General features: G+C 64.6%; 2 protein-coding genes across 2 annotated transcripts; one reads left to right on the top strand and one right to left on the bottom strand.

Moving 5' to 3' along the window:
- Positions 1 to 223: 223 nt before the first annotated feature.
- Positions 224 to 3,310, top strand: LOC141965210 (glial fibrillary acidic protein-like). The gene is made up of 6 exons (XM_074916461.1): positions 224 to 690; positions 1,264 to 1,324; positions 1,544 to 1,639; positions 1,714 to 1,875; positions 2,748 to 2,873; positions 3,086 to 3,310. Exons 1-6 carry the CDS (start codon positions 224 to 226, stop codon positions 3,308 to 3,310), a joined length of 1,137 nt encoding a protein of 378 aa, XP_074772562.1.
- Positions 3,311 to 6,342: 3,032 nt separating this feature from the next.
- On the bottom strand, positions 6,343 to 17,945 carry LOC141965162 (kinesin-like protein KIF18B). Its single transcript, XM_074916323.1, has 15 exons — positions 17,554 to 17,945; positions 14,667 to 14,824; positions 14,084 to 14,188; positions 13,700 to 13,810; positions 12,039 to 12,236; positions 11,675 to 11,851; positions 11,211 to 11,285; positions 10,983 to 11,092; positions 10,568 to 10,676; positions 10,214 to 10,329; positions 9,252 to 9,466; positions 8,146 to 8,485; positions 7,300 to 7,395; positions 6,924 to 7,114; positions 6,343 to 6,683 (listed from the first exon to the last, which is right to left on the bottom strand). The coding sequence occupies exons 1-15, from the start codon at positions 17,867 to 17,869 to the stop codon at positions 6,568 to 6,570; spliced, it is 2,433 nt and encodes an 810-aa protein (XP_074772424.1). The 5' UTR covers positions 17,870 to 17,945; the 3' UTR covers positions 6,343 to 6,567.
- Positions 17,946 to 19,619: the final 1,674 nt, after the last annotated feature.

The following is a 19,619-nucleotide window of genomic DNA, read 5'->3' on the forward strand; positions in this document are numbered from 1 at the left end:
CACGGCCACGGCTCTGCCTCCCAGCCTGGCGTGTGCCCCAGCCCCCCCAGTGCCCGCCGCGGGGGCAGGGGGCCGTGCTGCGGTGCCCGGGCTGGCTGCCAGGGCACAGCCCCCCCCTGCTGCTGTGCCGGGACTTGGGCTCCCTGCCCGGTGGCCAGTGACGGGGGGGCCCCCGGGCTGCACAAAACCCCCGGGCCGGGCCCATCACGCCCCCCCCTTCGGCATGGAGAGCCAGCGGCTCTCCTCCTACGGCCGCCGCATCGGCCCCGCCGCCCCGGGCTACCGGGGGCTTCCCGCCAGCCCCCCCGCCCGGCTCCGGGCTCCCCGCAGCGCCCAGCCTGGTCCCCGCACGGGTGCCCGCCTGGGGCTGGGCAGGATGGACTTCTCGCTGGCCGCAGCGCTCAACTCGGAGTTCAGGGAGACGCGCACCAACGAGAAGGTGGAGATGATGGAGCTCAACGACCGCTTTGCCAGCTACATCGAGAAGTTCCGGCTGCTGGAGCAGCAGAACAAGGTGCTGGTGGTGGAGCTGCACCAGGCGCGGGAGCAGGAGCCCTCGCGTCTGCCCGACGTCTACCAGGAGGAGCTGCGTGACCTGCGGCGCCACGTGGAGCAGTTGGCCACCGCCAAGGCCCGTCTGGAGATCGAGAAGGAGAACCTCGCCGAGGACCTCGGCAGCCTCCAGCAGAAGTAAGGCTCTGCCCCGCTTGGGGTAGCCCTGGGGCCCAAGGTGGCGACCAGGGTGGGGATGGGGAGCGGGGTGGGGATGGGGAGCAAGGGGGCCACCAGCAGCACGATGGCCTCAGGGACCAAGGTGGCCCCCAGGATGGTGATCACAGTCATCTGGGGACCAGGGCGGTGGCAAGGACCAGGGTGACAGCAGGTATCCCCAGGTTGGCCACTGAGACAGAGACCAGGGTGGCCACCAGGACCAGGGTAGCCCTGGGGACCGGGCAGTGGTGGGCGCCAGGGTGGTGACGGGGCCGCGGGTGGCAACAGGGACCAGGGTGACCTTGGGAACAGCGCAGGACGGTGGCGGGGGGTGTGGGATGGGCACGTGCTCCGACACAGGGTGTGGGTGCTGGGAGCGCAGGGCCGTGTCAGCCCGGGGGGTCCATCCCTGGGGCTCAGGGTGACGAGGAGCAGCGCCTAATGAGTAGCAGCAATACCGAGTAGCAGCGCCCAACGAGTACTGCGCCTAACGAGGAGCGATGCTGAGGGGAACGGTGCTGAGTGAGTAACGGTGCCTCTGCTCCGGCGCAGGCTGCAGGACGAGGCGACCCTGCGGCTGGAGGCCGAGAGCGACCTGGCTGCCTACAGGCAGGTGAGGGCAGGGGCTGGACCCTGCGTCCCCCGTCCTGCAGCCCAGGGGCTCAGCCCCCAGCTCAGCCTCCCGCGGGGACGGGCAGGGGTGGGCAGGAGCGGGCAGTGGGGGGCTGGGGTGCCTTGGGGTGGGCAGAACGGGGCAGCACGGGGCAGGGCCGGGCAGCTCGGGAGGGAGCAGGCCCTGGGGACGGTCCCTCCTCTCCCCCCGCGGCGGCAGGACGTGGACGCCGCTGCCTTGGCTCGCCTGGCCCTGGAGCGGCGGGTGGGGACGCTGCAGGACGAGATCGCCTTCCTCCGCAAGGCCCACGAGGAGGTAACCCCGCGCGGGGGGCTGGGGGGGAGTCCCGGGGCTCGCCGGGGCCGGGCTGAGCCCCGCTGTCCCCCCAGGAGCTGCGGGAGCTGCAGGAGCAGCTGGCCCGGCAGCGGGTGCACGTCGAGGTGGACGCGAGCAAGCCGGACCTGACGGCCGCCCTGCGCGACATCCGCAGCCGCTACGAGGCCGCGGCCGCCAGCAACGTCCGGGAGGCCGAGGAGTGGTACAAGTCCAAGGTGCGGCGGAGCCGGTCGCCCGGCGGGGGGGCCTGGCTGTCCCCTCCCGAGCGTCACCTCCTCGGGGCTGGGCGGCGCCGCCTGGGGGTGGCGCGTGGGGTTTGGGATCCCCGCTGCCCCCGCCCGTGTCCCGTGTCCGGGCCTGGTCCCCGCGGGGAGCGGGGACGTGTCCCCCTGCGGAGTGACACGGGCACGGTCCCTGAGGCGTGTTCCCAGTGACGGGGCCCACAGGCACTGTCCCGCAGGAGCAGGGACACGTTCCCGGTGGCTTCCAAAGGCACCATCCCTCCCACCTGCACGGCGGGGACGTGTCCCCAGCAGCACCTGCCGTCAGGGACGTGTCCCATGTCCGCTGTCCCGTCGCCTCAAGGGAGCAGGGACACGTCTCCACGACACGTGCCATCAGCCACGTGCCCCACGTGCGCCGTCCCTTCCACCCAACACCGCGTGCCACCGGGGGCACGTCCCGTGTGAGCTGTCCCTTCCTCCCATGGCAGCAGGGATGTGTCCCCACCACAGGCGCTGCTGGGGCCACGGCCTCCCGGGAGCTGGGATGTCCCTGGGACACGCGCCTTTGGGGATGTCCCGCCTGTCCCCAACGGCTGCAGAACAGGGACATGTCCCCAGGCCCACACCAAGGGCGTGTCCCGTGTGCACTGTCTCCTCCTGCCCCAGCAGCAGGGACACGTCCCCAGTGACACGGGGCTCTGGGGACACATCCCGTGAGCACCGTCCCACCACCCTGCCAGGTCGGGGATGTGTCTGTGTGCCACGTGCTGGTGGGGCCACGTCCCTGCAGTGGAGCAGAGCAGGGCTGCGTCCCCACGCCATGTGCCACCGGGACACATCCCACAGCACGTGTCCCCCCCCAGTTCACAGACCTGACGGCCGCGGCCGCCCGGCACGCAGAGGCCCTGCGCGCCGCCAAGCAGGAGGCCAACGAGTACCGGCGCCAGCTCCAAGCCCTCACCTGCGACCTGGAGGCTCTGCGGGGTGCGGTAGGTGACAGCTGCGGGGAGCGGGCGGGGGACACGGCATCGGGGGGCTGCCACCGCCACCGGGCTCCCTGGCACGGCGCTGGGGACCCCCACCCGCTGCTGGGGGAACGGCTGGTCCCCAGGGGTGGGAGGTGGATGGGCACCGCAGAGAGCCACCAGCTCCCGGGAGAAGGCGGCGGTGGAGGGTGTCCTGTCCCCTCGGGGTCCCCCAGAACGAGTCCCTGGAGAGGCAGCTGCGGGAGCTGGAGGAGCGCTACGCCCTGGAGACGGCCGGCTACCAGGACACGGTGGCACGGCTGGAGGAGGACACCCGCAGCCTCAAGGAGGAGATGGCCCGGCACCTGCAGGACTACCAGGAGCTGCTCAGCGTCAAGCTGGCCCTCGACATCGAGATCGCCACGTACCGCAAACTGCTGGAGGGCGAGGAGAGCAGGTGATGGCAGAGCGGGGGCTTCGTCCTGCCCCTGCCCCTTCCCCGGCCGTGTCCCAAACTGCTGGAGAACGGCTTGCAGAGAGCAAGGCCATGGGTCTCTGCAGAAGCTGATTGCAGCCATCTGAGGTAAACAAAGGAAAAAACCCAGGGTACAGTTATGCCAAACAACAGACTGTTATGTTAACAAAGAGAGAAACTGAGGTACACAATGGCCTTGACGGTAAAAACAACCTTGGGAAAGGAGGCAGGCCAGAAGAGGGAAGATGTTGTGACATGTCTGAGACGCCACAGGGGGCTGGGACATTATAATGTAGCCTTTTACATGTATCCAATAGATTTGTGAGTAGTATGCACGATTATTGTAGAGTGCTTATATAAGGGGTGATTTCTTTCAATAAAGTTGAAGCTTGCTCTATCATTCACATTGAATCGGCTGCTTGCTTCCTCCGCCCGCCGCAGCAAACCTCATTTTTGGTGAGCGAGCTGGGGTGTGCGTTGTCCCTGCCCGGCGCTGGCACTGCTGGCCCCGTGCGCGGGCTCCTGCTGTCCCCGCCGAGGACGCGGTGCCTGGGTTAGTTCTGGTGCCTGCAGAGCCCAGTGGTGCACCCGTGGGGCAGCCGGCGGGTGGGTGCTGGGTGCGAGGCGGGGTGCGAGGCCGTGGGCACCGCGGGAGCTGGGGGCAGCGCTGCAGGGCTCCGTGGGCGCGGGATACATTCCCCTGGGGCGGCGTGGGTGCTGGGGGCACGGCCGTGGGGGCCCAGGGGTGCTGGGTGCGGGGGCCCAGGGCGCTGTGGGTGCTGGGTGCACACACACGTCCACACGCACACACGTCTCCATCCCCCCATGCCCATGTGCGCACACACGGACAGACAGACAGACACACGCACACACACGCACACACACAGACAGACACACACACACACACACACACTCTCTGTCTCTCTCACGACTCACACCCCGCCCGCTCCCCGTGTCGCCCCCCCGGGCCCAGCCCCGGCACAAGCGGCTCCGCACCCGCCGCCCGGCCCCGGCTCCCCTGGGCGGAGGCTCTGTGCGGGCCGTCTGGCAGCGCGGGCAGGCGGCTCATTAAGGCCGGCTGCTAATTAGAGCCTGACGCCTCCCAAGTCCTTCCCCCCCGCTGGCTCTGTCAAGCGCCGCCTGGTCCTGCCGGAGCCCGGCCGGGGCTCAGGGCGCCGGGTCCCCCCTTCCCAGCTCGGGGGGGCCGGATCCTGCCCCAGCCGCTGCTGTGGGTGCGCGGCCGCGTCCCCGTCACCTGTGCGCTGAGTTTGGGGGGGCTTTTGCCCGCCGGGGGCGGCGGGGGGAGGAGGGAGGGCCGGGACCCCTCCCCGGGCGGCTGAAAGGGGCTTCGTGCGGGGCCGGAGCCGGCGGGCCCGGCCCCCCCGCGGGGTCTCTCTGTGCCGGGGCCCGGCGCTGCCGGGAAACGCGGGGGGACAGAGCCAGGGGCACGGGGCCACCGCCAGCCCTGAGCCACACAGCGGGACATGGCCAGGCCTCGGGGACAGCGCCGGCGGGGGCCGGGGGGCTTGGGGACCGCGAGGGACTCGTGGGGGCATCGGGGTGGGGGCCCCAAGAGGCGGCTGGATGAAGCCGGGGGGGTCCCAGGAGGGGCTGGAGCTGGGCCAGGGCGGGGGACAGCTCCCGCCGGCTGGCAGCTAGATGGCAGCCGATGGCCGGGAAAGGCTCCCCGCCCGCTCGGGGACGGGGACACGCCGCCAGGCCCCGCTGGACCGCGGCCACCGTCGCCGGGCCACCGACCGCGGCCACTTGGAAAGTGTCGTGGCAACAGCCGTGGCCCCACGGGTGTGACCTGTGGGCACCCAGGGCCAGGGTGGGCTCATACTGGTGCGACTGGGGGCACTCGGGCGGCGCTCCGAGACAACCGCTTGCTGCCACATCCCCCTCGAATCCCCAGAAGCTCCTCGCCCCCAGGCAGGCCCGTGTCCCCCAGCTGTCCTGGGCCGCTGTCACCAGCGGCGGGCAGGGGTTTGCCCACAGAAACGCCCGGCTTGGGGCCCCGATGTACCTCGCAAGTGACACTTGGCCTCCCGGAAGAGTGGCAGCCCTGGGAACGTGTGCTGGGTGACAGCCCCTGGTGACAGGGCTCCTCCGTCCCCCGGGACTCTCTGAAGTCCCCTGGCGTGCACAGTCCTGGCGGGGCAGGACGGGGCTGGGGGCGCGGCGGGGTCCTCGCCAGCCCCCGCGCCGCTCCCCAGAGGTTGATTTTCTCCCAGCTCCTGCCGGCCGGGATCAAAGCACAGAAAGCTGTCCCTGCCGGCAGGCAGAGCTGGGCTCTCCCCCTCCTCCTCCCCGGCCCCCCTTAATGAGACAAACGAACTGGGAGCGGGCTGCAAGTGTTAATTAGAAGCTTCCACGCTCTGAGAAGACAAAGGCGAGATCAGCCGCTGCCAGGCAGGGAAGTAGTGCAGAAGGAGCCGGTGACCCCGGTCCCTGTGGGACAGCAGCACACCCGCAGCTGGGTCCTCCCTCCCCGTCCTGCTCCCACCACGCTTGGTCACCTCTGGGGGTGGCTACGAGGAGCTGGGGCAGGCAAGCAGATGTGCCCGTGGCCAGACGTGCCCTGGCACGGCAGGAAAGGGGGTCGCAGGGGTGTCGGGGGACAGGTGTGGTCCCCAGGTAGGGATGCGGGGAGCTCTCTGCTGTGCAGGCGGCTGGAGCCAGGAGCCCCCAGCGTCACACGGAGACAGGGATGGTGGCCATGGGGTTGTAGCAGAAACACTTTTCGCCCCGCAAAGCAGCAGCAGCCGGTGCTTGCCGGCACTCTGGGACACGGAGCGAGCGCCCCAGAGCCCCCCGGGCACAGCAGAGGGGGCAGAAGGCACCCACGGGGTCCCGGGGATGATGGGAGATGGGGGAAGCCCCGACAGAGCCCACCCCCACGAGCAAGGGCCTTTTCCAGGCCCGCTCAGACGGGAGCTGCTTCCCCATCCCAGCTCCCTGGGCGAGGGGGAGGCGAGAAGAAACAGCCGCACGTCTCCCCTCTCCCCTCTGGTTGGAAACGAAAAAGGTTTATTAAAAATACATGTTATTTCTTAGTATGATACGACAGGGGACGTAACTGGGACGGTGAACAGGAGGGGGCTGGGGGTGACTGCAGGGGTACAAGAAGGGCTGCAGGAATTGTTGTGTGGCTGCAGGAAGGGTGGGACAGGGCTACGAGAGAAAGGAAGAAGTTTGGCACCTGGGTGGGGACACTGCCGGGGATCCTGGGTGCAGGAGCCATCAGCATAAGAGCTTCATTGGCTGGGGGGTGGGAGCAGGGGGGGCACTGCCCAGGGCCACGAGCTCTTTGGTGGTCCTTCTGCTGCCCTTCCAGGAGAGAGGGCCCGCAGGATGCTCTGAGGATGGAAAGAGGAGGGAAGTGCATTAGGCAGCTGCTGGGTAAAAGCAGCAAACCCAGGTCCCGTCCCCCCCCGCCCCGACAGAGATCCAGGTGCTGCCAGCCCCCTCCTCCTTTCTGCCCCTCCCCAAGCACCCACCAGCCTTCCCCGAGGCTCTGGCTACAGCCAGGAAGCAGCAAACCCCAAAGAGCATCTTCCACCAGCAGCAAACCTCCCAGTTCGAGGTATTTTCCTCACCTGACCCGGAAGGGGGCTGGTCCAGCGCCCGCTTGGTGCCTGCCCTGCCGCAGGGAACGCTCTTGCAGCCCGTGGTGCTGCGGGCAGAGGGTTTCCCCAGGCGCCTGCCCGGGAGCGGAGGGGCGCGGGAGGGCTGCGCAGATCTCGGGGTGCTGCAGCTCTGGAGCCCACCCAGGGTGGGGGGAGCAGCGCTGTGGAGAGAAAGGGGCCGTTTTAAACCCGCGAGGCTCAGGGCGGAGCCCCCCCGCGTCCCCACGTGTCACAGGTGAGGTGGGGCCGACGCAGGCAGGGACGGGGGCTCGAGCCCCAGGCAGCTGCCAGCCCTTGCTGCCTGCGCGGGGCGCTCTGGGGCACGGGGGGCCGGCGGCTGCCTCACCTCTCCACTCGCCTCCGCTTCTGCGCAGGGGCTTTGGAGACCACGGAGGGCCTGGGGATGGAGGAACCCTTCACGGCAGACACCGGGGCACAGGCTCTGCGGCCAAGGAGAAGGGAGTTAGTGCCCGCTCTCGTGAGGCTGCGAGGCAGCCAGGCCAACACCATCCGCCCGCAGGGAACAGGAGTCACAGGAAACCTGCCCGGTTTTGTAGGGGAAAACCGTTCCAAGAGGGGTAAATCCTCAGGAGAGCGGCACAGGAGGCGTCAGCCGCCTGGCTACTGCTGCTCCCTGAGGTGCTCGGGCTGTTCCCCTGGACCTCAGTGTCCCCAGTTCCCTCGGTAGGAACCATTTCCTAGAGCTGCAGGAGGAGACGGGGAGACCTCGGGGTGTCCTGCGTTACCAAGGCCATGCCCATCTCTGCCTTTGGATGCTCTCACAGATTCACAGAGCTTTGGAAAATCCAGAGCCCCTTTGAAGCACCGGCAATAAAAAACCCAAACTACCAACTAAACAATAAAACGCAAAACCCCAGAGTGTGCAGTCCCAACCCTCGCTCCAACCTCTCTGGGAGCAGAGGTGAGGCCCCACCTGCTTCCCAGCCAGCACGCGGGGCTCCAGAAGGGCCCCAAAGGGAGAAATAGATTTCCTTGGAATGTTTTTTATATCTTTGACAGCGATTCACACACGAGCTCGGACCGCTGGCTGCCTGTCTGCAGGCTGAGTGTTTTCTGCCCAGTCTCCCCCCTTAGCAGAGCTGCAGCGATCCACGGAGGATTCACCCAGACAGCAAGATCGTGGAGGGGGGAGCCCCAAAACCACAGTTAACCCCCCCAGGCCAGCACTTACTGGGGCACGACGGGGCCGTCCTGCTTGTTTAGGTGGCTCTGGACGCTCTCCCAGATGGAGAATTCTGGCAGGCTGGAGGCAGCTGCCTCGGCCACGCTGGGTGAACCACTGCTGTTGGAGACCTCAAAAGTCTCGTTCAGGTTGTGAACGGGCACAGCAGGCAGCGTGCGGCGGTTTTGGGCAGCCGATGACACCGGGGACATGTGACTTGTTGTAGTCCCCCTCCTCTTAATCGGGCCAGGAGCCACCGACGTGGGGCTGCAGGGGGCAGCGAGGTCCTGCAAGCGCTGCACGGTGCCACTCATCCCGGGGGTGCTGGGCACGGCGACAGACACCTGGGCTGAAGGAGCAGAGAAGAAACAGAGTCACCTCCTTGTCTGCAGTTCCCAGGCACCCGCAAAGCCCGGGGCATCCCCCTCACAGCCCCCCGTCACAGCTCGGCGGAGGTCAGCCCAGCGAGCCCTACAGCAGCCGTTTGCCAGCGGGTGTTTCCATCCAACCACCTTAAACCGAGAGGAAAAGAGCCAGCACAACTAATCCTAAAGGCATCAGGCTGGGCCCAAAGCAAGTGCCCTGCGGCAACGCCCGGTCTGTGCCCGGAACACAGGGTCTGCAGCGCCCACGGCTTCGCTATGGGCATCGTGCATCGGCCCTGAGGATGAGGAGGGAGAGCTCAGCCCTGGTCAGATGCAGGCTGCCGGCTGGGAGGCTACAGCCAGGCTGGCTGGGACAAATGTTCCATGGAGGAGTAAACAAGAGGAGGACAAATGAGGATCAGAACTGCTGTTTTGGTCTCCAGGAGCAGAAATATCCCTCACGTTTATGCTGACTCGCACACACATGCTGAGCTCCCCGGAGACAAGGGCTGCTCCTGGCTCCGGCCGTGCCCCGGGCTCCCGGCGGTGCTGGCCAGCCCCAGTCGCTCTACAAAGCGAGGCTGCAGCCGCTCTGGGCAGAACCCGCTGGGTGCCACGTCAGGAGGAGTCAGGAGAAACTCATCTCCCTGCCCTGTGCCCACAGCTGGGAGCTGCCCCCCCGCCACCGGCTCCTCCAGCGCACACCGAGACAAAAGAGAGGGGGCAGCACCGACGGCCCCAGCTTCTCACCCTCACAGCCCTGCTGCATCCTCTGGGCAGGGCTGGCCCCGCCGATCTCTGCGGCTCCCTTTGCAGACGTGGCTTGCTCCCCGCTTACACCAGCCTCCTGACTGACCAGGCGCTCCAGGTCCTCAAATTCGGAGACCATGGCAGGAGTGAGGAGGGCGGCAGCCTTCAGGAGGGCGTATTGCTTTCGGGCAACGTTCAGGACGGCAGCCAGGAGCCTGGGACAGAGAGAGACAGACCCAAGAACCAGTTAGCAGGCGAGCGTGAGCCAGCGTCACCAGTAACGGAGGCCCAGCAGCACCAGCGTCACCTCTGAGACACCTCCTTGGGCGGGGCAGAGCCTGTTAGCAGAGTTTTGGGGCAAGAGAGGCAAACTGAAGTCGAGAGATACCCAAGTTGTAAATCTCTTCCTGGACAACCCGAGCTGTGAGTTGTGTGTTTACCTGTTAGTTACAGGGACAAAACGGCACCTGCAGGCTCTGCCGGGCTTCAGACACTTGTCAGCTCCGGCAGAGGCAGACAGATCCAGGCACACGTCAAGGCCAGCCTCCCTCAAGAGGCCTTTCCAAAGAGGTTCATTCTGCCAAGATGCTTGGGGCAGAGACATCAGCAGATGGTGCCACGGGAGCCCTGCCAGGGCAGGGCCCGGGGGAGCAGCGGCAAGAGGAAAGACTTCGCAGAGGTAATTTCAGGACTAACAATGCGCACTTAAGGCTCACACGGTGGCTGTGCCTGGAAACCTTCACTGCTGCATTTCCAGGAGAGACTATCCCATGGGATTAGATCTCCAGGAGCCAAATCCCTTATTTTACAGGGCCGGCTGTCATCTGCAGACAAAGACCTGGTCCCACGTCCTTCTGGACAGCCCTTAGGATGGCTACAGGATGCAACAGGAGGGTGGGCAGCCCGTCCTCCGCAGGCAAACATGAGGAAGCAACATGTGGGAATGACACGAGGACACTCACGTCTCTGCCCGGCTGCCAGACAACCCCTGCAGAAGGCACCTTGGTGTCTTCCCTTCCAGCTGGACGTCTGCCTGGTGGGCTGCTCTGGGGCTGCTGGGAGGCCTTTCCTCTGGAGCCTGGAGCAATCACCCAAAAGCGCAGCATTAGCCCATCTCCGAGCTGAGTTTGTTCCCCAAATTCCCCGTTAGCTGGGAAGTTAAGGGGTTTTGCCAGCAGTCCACAGCCCCCCACACGCTGAGCCAGGAGCCCGTGGACCGGGTGAGTTCCTGCCCTCTCCCAGCGTGCCCAGGGTACCCCACGAGGGTATGTGAGCCCCCCACCAGGCCCCACTCATCACAGCACCCCTTCTCTCACCTCCTCCTCCAGCTCCATTGGCATCCCAACAGACTGTCCAGCTCCCAGCTCCTGCTGCTCTCCATCACTCCTCTGAGCCACGCTGGTCTGTGGGACAGCTTCCTCCAACCTGCAGAAGGCAGAGAAGCAGCCACTGAGCCAGAGAAGATCCTCTGGGGAAGCTGTCACTTTGCCCAAGAAGTTTTGGGATGGATCAAGGAGAAGAGGATTAGGCCTTTGCAGCCCAGCTTTGTGCACTGTGCTCTGCCACGCTCATAACTGCCCCCGAGCCCAGTCGAGGTGACGTGCACACCAGTAAAGAAGCTCCTCTGCTTTCTAATGGACACCTGGGCTCTGACCAGCACTAAAACCCCACAGGCTCGGGGCACACCAGGAGGTCCCACCAAGCTCTGTCCCTGCTCCCCACCAGCCTCACCTGGGCAGCCCCTCTGGGAAGCCGGAGGGAGCCAGCGGCGCCAGAGCCTGGTTCTGTGACTCCCGGGCAGCGTCCTCATAGACCCGGAGCTTCGCCCGCAGATCTGCCACCTGCGAGGAAGGATCAGCTCTTGCTCAGATGGTTTCACGAGCCCAGGAGCTCAGAGCTCCACGTCCCCAGCAAACCACAGCTAAAGCGAGAGCCCTCCCCTCCCCGCCAGCATCTCACCTCCGCTCTCAGCCGCTCGCAGGTGACGGCGTATTTACTAACGTGGCCGTCAGAGCTGGTCACGTTGCTCTTCAGCTGCAGAGACAGGGCCAAGGCAGAGGTTAAAGCAGCACTGGGGCTGCACGTACCTCTCTCCCACTGCTGGAGCTGCTCAGCCTCCTCCAGGCTCCCCAGGGAGCCCCAGGGTGGCTGCAGTGGACAGGAGCTGCGCTCAGGGACCTGCTGCCGCAGTCACAAGCCTTTCTGGGTGCTGGGCTGAGGAGCTTTACACGAAGACAGGGCACACACTGTCTGCAGCTTCATCCGCTGCTGTCTGCCCAGAGCGGCACCCCCAGGGCTGGAAAACTCAAGCTGGATAAGGGAGGCACCCACTAACCTCCGCCCCACAAACCAGGCTCCTTCCCAGCCATCCCCAGCCGCTCCCAAACACAGAGCAGATCACCGCCGCAACGCCAGATCCTCACCGACACCTTGATCTCCTTGGCCCGGCCGGCGTACTTGAGGGTGTTGTAGGTGTCCTCGTAGGCCAGGACGGAGGGACTCACGGCGGCGATCATGATGGTGCGGCAGTGGCCGCCGATGGAGTCCTTCAGCAGGCGTGTGAGCTTGCTGTCCCGGTACGGGATGTGGCTTTTCCTGCTCTGTACCGAGAGATCAAGGCTCTGCTCAGCTCCAAATCTGTGCCGCAAGGGCGCGGCCACCCTCATCCCACGGCACCTCTCGGAGCCCAGCCCAGGCTGCCACCCTCACCGCGCGGGCAGAACCATCCCCGGAGGACACCGCGCTCACCCGCCCACCCCGGCGGGGCCACGCGAGGAGCAGCGTTACCTTTGCCTCAGCCAAGGCGTTGATGACGTTGATGAGGGCCAGCAGCGAGCGGTTGATGTTGGCGCCCTCCCGGAGCCGCTCTCCCTTGGTGTTGGCGACCGAAGCTCGCTCCGAGCCTGCCAGGTCGATCAGGCTCATCTTGGCCACTCGCAGGTCGCCAGCGAGGCCGCCAGTGCAGTCCTGCTGCTTCACGTAGATCTGCGAGGACAGAGGTGGGTGAGGCTGCAGCTCCACCAGGCTCGTGGGGCTGCTGGTTGGAGCCAGCATCACCGGTTTCAATGTTTGTGAAACGATGGCGGAGCGGATCACGCAGGCGTGAGATCGAGCGGCAGGAAAGGAGGGGCCCGGCATGCTGAGAAGACAAGCAAAAACTCGGCGATGACTTGAGCAGCAAAGCCACGGAAGGGATCTCGCAAGACGGGACAGAGCTGCGGAAAATAATCAGCGTCTCCTGCACTTGGTGAGCGAGTGGGGTACAGCTGGTCGCGTCCCCAAAGGGCAACACCCCAACCCAAAGCCCTGGCATCATCCAGGATGTGCTCATGCACGGTGGCAGCCCCAGCCCTGACTCCGACTGTGGGTTTTTCCAGAAATCTCATATGCCAGTGGGGGCTGCAAGCCCCCAGACACAGCCTCGCAGTGCCCCAGGGAGGCATCCAAGCAGGGCTGGCGGTGCCCAGCCCAGTTCCCAGCTGGTGCAGGCGAGGAGGGACACAGCCACTGAGAGTCACCCACAGCACTGCTCCGTAACTTCCCCTTCAGCATCTCTCAAGATCTCCCAGGAGGAGCAAACACTTCCCCCACCGCCCTGGAACCCCCTCAGCCCCCCAGGAGCGGCTCCTGCATGGCCTGGAGGTGCCACAGAGATAGATGCTGGAGGCTGGTAACCGATCCTGCATCCTCACCAGACTGTGGTTTGCCTGCCGGGCAGGGCAGAGTTCCAGCACAGCTCATGGATTCACGGCAGGCGGGAATCCAGCACCCAGTGACAAGCCCGGCTGGGAAAGCATCCAGACACCTGGACTTCCCCCTGCAAGCAGCAACGGGCAAGGCACCAGGTTCAGAATGAAATTGCAGTCAGAGCCCTCTGTCTCCCCACGCAGCCGTGACGGCCCTGCTAATTCGGGGAAGGGCCTGGCTGGAATTGAAATCAACTGGCAGGTTTGTGTAGGAGAGCACCGAGAAACCGGGGAGCAAATTCACAGAGCCCCGGGGGAGTGGAATTCCCGGCTCAGAGCCGGGGGAGACACGACGGAGCAGACTGCCTGCCTGCGGCACCTGGGGGGAGGCACAAGCAGGAGCCAGCGATACGCAGCCCCTTTGCTCTGAGGAAGGTTTTAGGTGCAGCTCCCACACGCTGAGTTGACAAGAGACAAAAGCACAAAGGGAAATTTCAGCCCTTGGGACCCCTAACACCAAGCTGGGAGTCTGGGGCTGTCTGGGAGACGTGGCCACCAGCGTGACCAGTGTGTGCTGTCCTGCTGCAGCGCTGGCTACTGGCCTGCCCAGACCCACACCTCTCTTCTCAGGGCCAGGACCCACCGATTTTTCCTGTGGCACAGCAGGAGCAGGGGCAGGAACCCCGGGTCCTGGCACAGGCTGGCTCCCTCGCCCCCTTCTCAGCACAAATCCCGAGCGACACTGCAACCCCCAGCCCTCACCTGGAAGATGGCGTGCGAGCGGGAGGAGGTGCTGTTGGCGTCGGTGGGATGGTGCGTCCGGTTCCTGTTGCCGTTGGCCAACATCTCCAGCAGCTGCTCTGCCGACGCGGGCTGGGAGAGAACGGGCAGAGGGCGGGCGTCAGCGCAGCCCGTACGCAAGCACCGAGACAACCCAGCACCCAGCAGCCACGGCGGCGTAGGCTGAGGCATCCTGCAGCTCCGCGGGGCTCCTCTCAGCTCAGGGTGGCGTTTGCTGTCCGCCAGGAGCCGCGCAGATGGCACCCCCGCGCCCTCACACCCCCCACGGCCCCGGGACACGCATCCGCTGTCAGAACTGGTGCAGGCGCAGCGGTGCCCAGACCTTGTGCCCATTTCTCTACCCACCTGGTGGAAGGAGAGACCCTGAACCACGACTCCTTTCTCAGGATCCTCCCGGATGGCCAGAGGGCCCTTGGGCTCCAGCAGGTCATGAATCTGTTCGTTGTACACCTGGAGCAGGGAACGCCACGGAAGGCTGAGGTTTGGTTACCCAACGGGGAGCAGGGAGAGGAACTTTGTGCCCCAGTGTCACGCACAACCTGGTGTCCCCCCGATGCCACCTCTGGGGCCTCGTTACACCAAGAGCAGCTGAGGGGGCTCTCAATGCAGAGGAGAGCTTGGGAGGGCTTCACTGGCAAGTCACCGCGCCACCACTCCTCCAAAGCCAGGAAGCCCTCGTCGCTCGGGGACCACGGCAAGGAGCAGAAAATGCCCCAGGGTCCAGGTGGGAGAAACCAGCAGCACCAGTTCTCCAAACTGGGTGGGTGAGCCTGCTTCCAGCCAGGCTCTAAGGCTGCCCTGGGGACACCGGGCACAGCTGTCAGTGCAGCGGGTACCCTGAGTGTGGCACTGCAGGGTCTGGATCAACCCCAGGTCCCAGTCACGGTGACCCGGAGGCAGGAGGGGACCCGGCTCGGACGCGGCGTACCTCCTGGTAGGAGACGAGCACCTCACAGCTCTTCTCCTCTTGCCTGGCCTCGATCCTCTTGTACAGCTCCACCATGGTGAGGTACATGATGCCAGGGCTTTCCTCCGAGCCCAGCATGGTGTAGGTTTTCCCTGCTCCTGTCGCACCGTAGGCAAACACTGGGAAGAGAAAGGGTGGAGGGTTGCAACGATCGTTAATTAACAGGAGCGGCGGAAAGTGCACTCCTTGCCGGAGAGGAGAGCTTCCCGCAGCAACCCCTGCGGCGGGGGCTGCTCACAGCCTTTGCAGAGAGAAGCCAAAGCCAATTCCCCTCCACGTTTGCCACTCGACCCCTCAGTGCAGTTTTTTTTCTCACTGCAGCCTCTCTCATTTAGCAGAGACAGAACGAGTCCCCAAACCATCACGTGCTTGGATGCTCCAGTCACCCCTGAACCTTCTTTTTAACAAGCCGAGCAGCCCCATTCCCCCACCTCTCCCCAGAAGGCGTTTCTTCTTCCAGACCTGGTAATTCATCTCACCCCCCCACCCCCCCTTTCAACACTCTTTGAAGCGTCACCATCAGAGCAGGACACACTAACCCAGAGAGCCTCAGTCCGTCCCCCCAATAGCAGCACTCGGGGCTTGGCAACTCTCGTTTGAGGATCCTGGAGTTATTTTATGCAGATAGAGACACGAGACGTGCCTGCCAGGTGGGCACAGTGACAGAGGCAGCCTTCAGCAGCTCGCAGAGCATGCCGGAGAGCCAGGAATAGCATCCTCCGGTCCCAGTGCCCGGCCCGGCACATGATTAGACAGGAGAGCAGCCTCTCCCGCACGGTGCTGCCTCACACAAGTGATGTGCTCGTTAAGCCGCTCGTCTGCTGACAGCCTGCCAACAGCACGGGGGGCTGCGGCGGCAGGCGAGGAGCTTTCAGACCCAGCAAGGAGCTTTCAGACCTGGCTTTACAGAGCTGCCAGCCTGCGGCATGCTCACAAGGGGCACGGCAAACCCCAAAGCACCCCAAGATGTGTCTGCTTCACCCCAGATCCCGCTCCCAAACCCAGCATCCTCCCAAAGCTCTGCCCCTCACCGCGATTCAGGCTGCGAAGGGATGGCAAAAGCAAGGGGCTCTTTGCGCCACAGATCCACCTGATTTCTCGCCATCCTTCCCACCCTAGCAGAGCGGAGAGCATGTCATCCTTGTCCCTCAGAATGCCTGGAAAGCACCTGCCCAGCCTCATTTCTGCCCCAACGCCCACCTCCATCCCCTCCAGCACCGCTGTGGCCCCCAGCATCACAGAACCACAGCACACTCAGGCTGTGAGGAACCTGGAGGGATCGTCTGGTCTGAGCTTTTGTGGGAAGGGGAGCCCAGATGAGATCATCGTGCACCCTGTCCAATGGCATCTTGAACACCCCCAGCCCTTGGGACTCCACTATGCCCCTGGGGAGGCTGTGCCAGTGAATGTCCTCACTGTAAAAAATGTCTTCTACTGAGATGAAACCTCTCCTGGTTCAACATGTCCCTGCTGCCCCTTGTCTTCAACTTGTGACCAGAGAGCCCCCATCCTCTCCAAAGCTGCCCTTTAAGTCCTCAAAAACGGATGAGGTTCGCCCCGGACTCTTCTCCTCTCCAGGGAGAAGAGACCCATCTCCTTCAGTCTCCCCTCTCTGTCCAGCCCTTGGCTCATCTCTGGGGCCCTCCTTTGGAAATCCTCAACTCTACCTGCATCCAGTCTACCTACATCTCTGTCCGAGCTAGAAATGTCCCTGCAGATGCAGCCCCAGACCCAACTTGGGAGACTTTGCACTCCTCTGTCTTCATCCTCCCACTGTTCCTGCTTTTCCAGCCCAGCCAGGTCCCTCCTCACCATTTCCTCCCCACAAATCCTTTTCCCCCTGGAGCCCTGCGTCCAGCTCTGGGGTCCCCAGCACAGGACAGACATGGACCTGTGGGAGCGGGGCCAGAGGCCACGGGAACGGTCTGAGGGCTGGGACAGCGCTGCTGCGGGGAGAGGCTGAGAGCTGGGGGTGCTCAGCCTGGAGAGGAGGAGGCTCGGGGAGACCTTACTGAGGCCTCTCAATGTATAGAAAGAGGCTTCTAGGAAAGTCGGAGAAAGACTTTTTACCAGGGCCTGCAGTGACAGGACAAGGGGCAACGGCTTTTAACTGACAGAGGGCAGGTTTAGACTGGACGTAAGGCAGGAATTCTTCCCTGTGAGGGGGGTGAGGCCCTGGCACAGGTTGCCCAGAGAAGCTGTGGCTGCCCCCCCCGGCAGGGTTCAAGGCCAGGTTGGACGGGGCTTTGGGCAACCAGATTTAGTGACACATGTCCCTGCCCATCGCAGGAGGGTTGGACTGGATTATCTTTCAAGGTTCCTTCCAACCCAAACCATCCTGTGACTCCGGAAGTTGCTCTTATTCAGGTTTTGCTTCTCCTCATTGCTCCCCAGGGGGAGATTCGACATTTCCATGTCAGGATCGTCCCTGTCCCGATCACACTCACAGTCACACCAGCTTGGTGCCAGCACCAAGTTTCAGGCTGCATGTTTGCGTGTTGCTGTTGTGTACCCTCATATCCCCAGCTGCTTAGGGCTTCCACAATAAATGAACAGCTCCACTGAGTCCACCCTGCCTGGGAGCAGATGGGACAGGAGCTCCTGCAAGGATTTTAGAAGTTTTTATTTGCAGAAGGGGCTGTTGGGCGTTGGAATGGGCTGCCCAGGGCAGGGGGGGAGTCCCTATCCCTAGAGGGGTTGAAGAGTCGGGCTGAGCCAGCACTGAGGGATCTGGTGGAGTCGGGAACGGTCAGTGTGAAGTTTGTGGTTGGACAGGAGGAGCTTCAAGATCTTTATTATCCTGGATTATTCTGGGTTTCTGATCAAAGGAGGACCCTCCGGGTCTTACCGGAGCAGTTGTAGCCATTGAGGACGCTGTCCAACAACGCGTGGGTGGTGTGCTGGAACACCTCCTCCTGCGTGGCCCCCTCCCCAAAAACTCGGTCAAAGACAAACTTCAGGTCCTTGCTGTGGTGCTTGGGCCCGTGAGTGGGCAGCACACTGCTGGGGGGGCCACTGTGCTCTTCAGGGTTGAAGACGAGGATGTGCTGGTCAACGACATGCAGGACGGGGCGTGCGGCCCGCTCTCGCTCACAGGAAGCGCGGGGCCGCACACGCACCACAACAGCCACAGAGCCCTCCTGGGGCGGGGGCCCCAGCATCATGGTGACAGGGGGGTGCTGCGATGGGGGCGCGGCACTGCCTGGAGAACAACGGCACCGGGCTCCAACGTCCCAAGGGCCTCACTCACTGTGGGGGGGGGTGGGGGGGAATGGGTCAGCTGAGGCTGAGGGGGTGGAGGGGAGCCCACAGCTGGGCAAGGCCTCGCACCCCCTCCCTGTCCTGACCCCCGCTGGTGCCCCCAGAGCTGCCGTTAACACCCGCCCACGGCCCGACCCCTTCAGCCCCGTCCCCCCCGGCCTACACCCCCCTCTGGTCCCTGCAGCCCCTCTCACGGCCCCACACCCCCTTCAGGCCCCCACAACCCCCTCCCACAGCCCTGCCCGCCCCCTCCAGGGACGCCGTCCCACCCCCTCCCCTTCGGGCCTCTGTAGCCCGCCCCCCCCTCCACGCTGCCACCTTCGAGCCCCCCCAGCCTCCCTCGGGCCCCTCGTTCTGCCCACCCAAGGCCCTTCCTAAGGCCCCCGGCCCCCCACACCGCCTCCCCCGGCCCCGCAGGCACTCCCAGCCCTCCCCACCCCTCCGAGCCCCGGCCCGCCCACCCCAGGGCCCCAGACCCGCCCCCAGGGCCCCAGACCTGCCCCCCGCGCTCCCGCTCCTCCCCCCCGCGCACCCAACGCCTCAACGGACCCTCCCGCCGCTCCGCTGCCAACGGCCGCGCAGGCCCCGCCCTCGCTCCTCATTGGCCGCTCTTCACGCCCTCGCTCCTCATTGGCCGATCTTCCCACCCTCGCTCCTCATTGGCCGCTCTTCCCGCCTCGCCCTCCCATTGGCTGTCCGCCCGGCGCGCTGCACCATGGGAGCGGTAGTCCCGCGGCCCCGACCTGGCCGCCATCTTTCCCCCTTCCCCGTCGCCGTCCCGGCCGTGGCGGCCCCCTGCGGCCGGGAGAACCGGCGGCCCGAGCGCTGTCCAGCGGAGAGAGCCCAGCCAAGGGCCCGGCAGGGCTGAGGGGCGCGGGGTCGCCGCCTGCTGCCTGCCACAGCGAGCCGCAGCGGCAGCCTTCTCCTCCCAGCTCCGAGCTGACAGCCCCGGCCCTGAGCAGCTCCCGCTGCCCGGCCGCTGCTGCTCCCGGGGAATTGGTGCTGAGAAACGAGCCCCGGTACCGCCGGGGGACACCCACCCACCCGTGCACCCTGTCCCCAGGGCCACCCAGGGGGCCCCAGCGGCTCCTGTCCTCTGACCCCACCGCAGGGGCTCATCGAATTGGGCGGCGTCCTGCTGATACAAGGAAATGATCCCGTGCTTTGAAACTGATTTACTTATAACAGCTTAGAGCAACTTAAAATAATTTCTGAATATTGCTTAAGAATCCTGCTTGCCCTGACTGTTCTGTTGAAGCTTACCAAGGGCTACTGTGTGCATCTAAACAAAGCATTTTCTGTGGAAACTTACCAAGAACTACTATGTTTGGCAAAAATAGGAGCCATGTCCTTGGAAAGCAGATGGGTTCTGACAAGTTGAGTCTTTGTAGTGGGTAGACAGCCACGTATCGGCAGTAGAAACTGATCTACTGGTGCTTTTAGGTAAGATAGAGTTGGTAAACCAGCTGAAAACCACTCTTGTTGTTCAAGATATTGCCTGAGAGAATCTGCATATGCTCCAAGGAAAAGTACAAGGTGAGGAGGACTGTGAGCCTTCCTCCAACAGACCCCAGAGACACCCACCAGGAGGCAATGGGCAGAGAACATCAACTGCTGACACCAGCATCTAGAGCCAACCCAGCCTCACTCATG

The sequence above is a fragment of the Athene noctua genome, chromosome 12, assembly GCF_965140245.1.
Source record: "Athene noctua chromosome 12, bAthNoc1.hap1.1, whole genome shotgun sequence".
NCBI classification, from domain to species: domain Eukaryota; kingdom Metazoa; phylum Chordata; class Aves; order Strigiformes; family Strigidae; genus Athene; species Athene noctua.

Excerpts from the sequence above, each read along its gene's own strand:
- LOC141965162 (XM_074916323.1), bottom strand. The coding sequence starts at position 17,869 with ATGATGCTGGGGCCCCCGCCCCAGGAGGGCTCTGTGGCTGTTGTGGTG. Across the intron at positions 13,811-14,083 it reads AGGGTCTCTCCTTCCACCAG|CCCGCGTCGGCAGAGCAGCT; the intron begins GTGGGTAGAGAA and ends GTTCTCTCCCAG. Across the intron at positions 8,486-9,251 it reads GATGCAGCAGGGCTGTGAGG|CCCAGGTGTCTGTCGCCGTG; the intron begins GTGAGAAGCTGG and ends CTGCTCCTTCAG.
- LOC141965210 (XM_074916461.1), top strand. The coding sequence starts at position 224 with ATGGAGAGCCAGCGGCTCTCCTCCTACGGCCGCCGCATCGGCCCCGCC. Across the intron at positions 1,640-1,713 it reads TCCGCAAGGCCCACGAGGAG|GAGCTGCGGGAGCTGCAGGA; the intron begins GTAACCCCGCGC and ends CTGTCCCCCCAG. Across the intron at positions 1,876-2,747 it reads AGGAGTGGTACAAGTCCAAG|TTCACAGACCTGACGGCCGC; the intron begins GTGCGGCGGAGC and ends GTCCCCCCCCAG.